Source organism: Nicotiana tabacum, chromosome 2 (assembly GCF_000715075.1).
Source record: "Nicotiana tabacum cultivar K326 chromosome 2, ASM71507v2, whole genome shotgun sequence".
Classification (NCBI taxonomy): Eukaryota; Viridiplantae; Streptophyta; class Magnoliopsida; order Solanales; family Solanaceae; genus Nicotiana; species Nicotiana tabacum.
In genome coordinates, this window is record NC_134081.1 from 84,787,740 (window position 1) to 84,792,623 (window position 4,884).

The following is a 4,884-nucleotide window of genomic DNA, read 5'->3' on the forward strand; positions in this document are numbered from 1 at the left end:
GACTCATACACTAACTGGAATACAGAGAGGCATCTCTTGTCTTCTTATGTGTGTTTTTCCTATCAACTAGCGTTCAAAGTCTTGGATAGGATAGTGTAGTTCACTTTAGACTTTTTATTGCAACCTTACTCTGTTCGTTTACACCAGAAAAAGCATTGCCAAAACTTTTCCATTTTGATTAAACAAGAGCTGAAAAGGGAAGAAAGATAATTTTATGCATAATATTCTACTAGGAAATTAAAGCACCGTCACATGAAAGAAAAAATAACCTATTTGATCACTATCCCCATCTATGTCAATTTAATCAATTTTAGCAATTCCCGCGTTATTCACTTTTGGAATCCATTATCTCTTTTTTAAAGTACTTCTTATTACATTCATTATTATTGCGAACGTAACAGATTTTGAGGGAAAAAATTTAAAAATCAAATTTGCTTTTTATCCAAATGACGAAAAACCCTTTAGTGTGAACTCCTTAATATTATGCAAGAATCATGCAAGGAAGGGTGAACTTGTCTTATGGCGTAATGCGTGTTGAAAAAAGTGGCATCCTAGAAAATCTTAGGGAGTATTCCATTCTTAATTAAATTAAAGGAGAAGAGAAGTGACAACGAAATAGAAACCGAGTGATGATTCTAAAGATACATTTAAACATTTTCTTTTTGTTTTTCATTCAGTGTTCGATATTCATATTGGGGTCCGATTAAATCTAATTTCGAGTCGAAAAATTCCTCATTGAGATGTAAAATATTTGCTAACAAAAGCAATTTCATTTCTAGAATTCAAACTGGATATCTTTGATTAAGAACAACATATATTATTATTTTAAAGTAAAGAAAATAATTTGAGAAACAGTTTGAAGTTTGAAAGTCTGAATTTTGAAGGAGTAGGTTATTGACTTGGCTCCTAAAGGGCATTGTTAAAGAAGATTGCAATAATAATATACAATAAGTCTGTTTATTCTTGTTTCCTATTGACTAAACAATCCCTTGATTGGCGCATGTCCACAACTTTAAGCCAGTTTTATTTTTCATGAATTTCTTTTTTAAACCCCCAAATCCCCAACCGTCTTTCATCTTCTCCTATTGAATTGACTAGTTGCTAACACCATTTACTTTCATAATATTAAAATACCACAACACGACAAAACATTGACTTATATCAATTTGCTAAGTATAACTTTATTAGGCGTTGATCCATGTAAATATAATACTTGTATGGATAAAAAGTTTCAGCGGAAGGAAAATTACAGAGTCCATACGCAATAGTCTACTAATCAAGATGTCACAACTTAAATTAAAATAAACAAATTAATAATATTCAATTAGACTTTCATTACCCCTAATAATTATGTGAACAGATGTCTCTAGCTTTTATATATTACTTGAGCATCGAAACTTTTCCGACATTTTACTACAATTACTCTCTTTGGTTTTTTATTTATTTATAAATTAGTAGTTCATGATTTGGAGTACATGTGTCCACCCACTTAATTCTCGTTGATGAAGAAGATTTTGTACATTGAAAAACAAATCACAAAGTAAATTAACATAATTAATAACTACATAAAAATAGTTAAATACTACTCCAGTAAAATCTATTTAAAAAAGTATTATTCTTTCAAATTATAAAAGTACCAAACAATTTGAGATAGAAAAATTAAAAGGAAAAAAGCAGACGGCAGGCCTTTACGCTAATTGGTATTGATTTGGATAGCGTAAAGATAATCCAACACCTCCATTTGTACGACTCCTATGAAATCATGGAGTTAGTCACAGTTTGTCGGGTCGTTTTTTCAATATTCCTGCCCCACCATTACCCGACCCGATCCAAACCCAACAACTCTCACGTTGTGCATATAAATGCAGTATGAATTAGAACATGCCAATGCCATAACCCCACACTGGGCACTGAGTAGTGCACAAATCAGTTCTTGTTCACTCTTTTCTGTTTACCCTCAATCATCAAAGCACACAATCTGACGAATCCAAACAAACAAACGCGGCAAATTACATCACCATTATTAATACAGAGTAGTAAAATATTGATAGTTCAGAATCTTCTACTTATTAGAATTTGTGAATTTATTGATATTCTTGATATTTCCCATTACGAAAGGCTGACATCGTGCTTTCCACTACTACTACTACTCTTTTGCTCACTGCTTTTTGCTCTCAACTTGTTAGAAACCCGACCCCATCAATCTTTTTCCGCGTTGGGATCATCAATTTACTCCTCTCGGATCTGATAAAATCAGCGTACGTTCCTGTTTCTCACCCTCCTCAACTTTGTTTGTTTTATCTTTCTCTCTCTCTTATTTTACCATACCCATTTTCATTCTACACTATTTGTACTAGACTTTTGGATGTAGCTTCTGTTATGCTATTTCCCTGACCAATTTCTACTGAATTTTACAGATTCTTTATTATAAGTGAGAATGGGGAAAGCTGCTAGAGACTGGGCGCAGATCTACTCAATTTATGGTCTTGACGATTGGCACACCCCAATATTCCTTTTAATTCATGCCATTTTCTTCTCCGTTCTTTCGGTGCTTTTTCTCCTCTACTTCGAGCCCACCTGCTACTTCCTCCAGCATTTCTTACCTGGTCCTAGCGCCGCTCGTTTCGCCGCCGGCTTCACCGGCTCCGTCACTGCCCTTTCCGCCGTCTGCCTCTTCTTCGCCGCCGGCAACATCTTCTACTCCTCTGTTTCCCTCCACTGGGAAATGGCACAGCGAATGGTCAACGCTGTTACTGACTGGTCAACCGTCAAGCATGCTCTCGACTTAGGCTGCGGCCGCGGCATCCTCCTCAACGCCGTCGCTTTACAGCTTAAGAAATCCGGATCATCGGGTCGCGTCGTTGGATTACATCCAACGCCGATCCGATCTCTCACCACTCTCCGAACTGCAGGGCATGAAGGTGTCCAGGAGTACGTCACGTGCCGGGCGGGGGATCCGAGGACGCTTCCTTTCAGCGACAACTACTTCGACGTGGTGGCGTCGGCGGCGTTCGTGCACAAGGTGGGGAAGGAGTTCGGTCAGAAGACGGCGGCAGCGGCGGCGGAGAGGATGAGAGTTTTGGGGGAGGTGGTGAGGGTGCTGAAGCCTGGGGGTGTAGGGGTGGTGTGGGATCTGGTGCACGTGCCGGAGTACGTGAAGAGACTGCACGAGCTGAAGATGGAGGATATTCGGGTTTCGGAGCGGGTCACGGCCTTTATGGTCAGTAGCCACGTCGTATCATTCAGCAAGCCAAGTCAGCATTTTGTGGGGTCCAATGAAGTGAGACTGGATTGGAGACTCAACAATCTTTGTTGAAAATATAGCATATGAAAGTCAATATGGTGATAACGTAAGTTATGGGTAGTATGTTGTACTCTTTATGTTTCTAGGGGCCTTTATGGCAATCTGGGGAAGCGAAGTGGAACCAGATTCAATAATAATAAATTACTAAGAATTTAGGACGGATAGAGAGTGTTATTTTCCCCATTTTGATAAGGGAACTTGAATTTGTTCTATAGCTCTAAAGAAATGGTGAATATCTATTGTAATTTGTACATAATGTTTTGATATATGATTCTAATTAATTGTGCTACTAAAATTAGCTTTTTTGATTTTTATATTTGCATTTTCTATGTTGTTTTTCCTGGTTCAATATGAAAGGATTGAATATATTTAATACTGTTTCTAGAATAGTAGCAGGAGTAACAAGTTTCGTATGGAGAAAAACGCACATGAAGTTGGATTGCTGACAATCAGGCAAATAGGAATTAATACATCCTTGTACCAAAAATATATTTTTATTTTTACTTGTCAATTTTAGTAAATCAAGAGAAGATCATATTTTTTTTTATGTTTTACCCTTATTATTAATTGCTCATATCACAAACTATTTCCCAAAGACTTCTCAAAATACGACCATTATTATGGGTACTATGGTAAAATATGTATTTCGTCTATTATTTCTTAAGGGGCGTGCAAAATCCTGGATAAGTAAAAGTGAATAAAGGGAGCAATTAATTTATTCTTTGATATTCATCATATTAATCTCTCCAATAATGCTAGGGTCAAACTGGTTAATTCTTTCTTATCTAAAATTATAAGTATTATCTATCTACTTGAATTCAGTCAGTAAGAAATAAATATAAAATAAAGAGTGAAATTTCATAAAATACAATTATTTTGAACAGTAGGAGTATATTGAGTTACAAAGTTGTTTACAAAAATGGATATTAAAATATAATGTCAAGTTAAAATTTAACTTAATTTAAAATATGGTGGTTTATTTTAATTTGAATTTATGAGAGAAACTAAAAAGAAAGTTTTATTAGGATGGAGAATTGTTTTAGGGTAATAATTAAGTTAGGCTTGGGGTTGTTGGGATGTCAATATCGTACGTAGTAGAAACAAGAAAGTGAAGTAACGAATGACAATTTTGAATTGTTGTGGACCTTCCGGTGTAAATCATTACTGGTAAGTTAGAACTTTACAGGGAAACAAGTTAGTTTTGAGCATTAAATTCTAGTCCTGTGTTTACCGGTAATGGTACAATTCTATAGTACACATTTTGACTTTATGGCCTCTCTGAATATATTGAGCCAATTCTTGCTTAATTTGTGTAAGATTTGGATAAATAACCCAATGATACCAAGTAATTGAAATCCGGACAATTCTGATATTCTCTCCTCTCACCTGGCAACTACGAGAGCTTTAGAATTTAAATTTACCACTACCGATAAGAGCAAAACCACAACACAGAAAACCATTCATGTTAAATGGACGCGACCTACTGCTGGCTATTACAAATTTAACACTGATAGAGCAATCTAATGTTTGGCTAAAAAATGCTTACCTTACGTCGTGTTTTGAGGTTAATATGTGAGACA

General features: G+C 35.8%; 1 protein-coding gene across 1 annotated transcript; it reads left to right on the forward strand.

Annotated features, from left to right (window-relative positions):
• The first annotated feature begins 1,879 nt into the window (after positions 1–1,879).
• On the forward strand, positions 1,880–3,618 carry LOC107823720 (uncharacterized). Its single transcript, XM_016650409.2, has 2 exons — positions 1,880–2,258; positions 2,418–3,618. The coding sequence occupies exon 2, from the start codon at positions 2,438–2,440 to the stop codon at positions 3,314–3,316; it is 879 nt and encodes a 292-aa protein (XP_016505895.2). The 5' UTR covers positions 1,880–2,258; positions 2,418–2,437; the 3' UTR covers positions 3,317–3,618.
• Positions 3,619–4,884: the final 1,266 nt, after the last annotated feature.

Coding starts and splice junctions, on each gene's coding strand:
- LOC107823720 (XM_016650409.2), top strand. CDS start 2,438: ATGGGGAAAGCTGCTAGAGACTGGGCGCAGATCTACTCAATTTATGGT.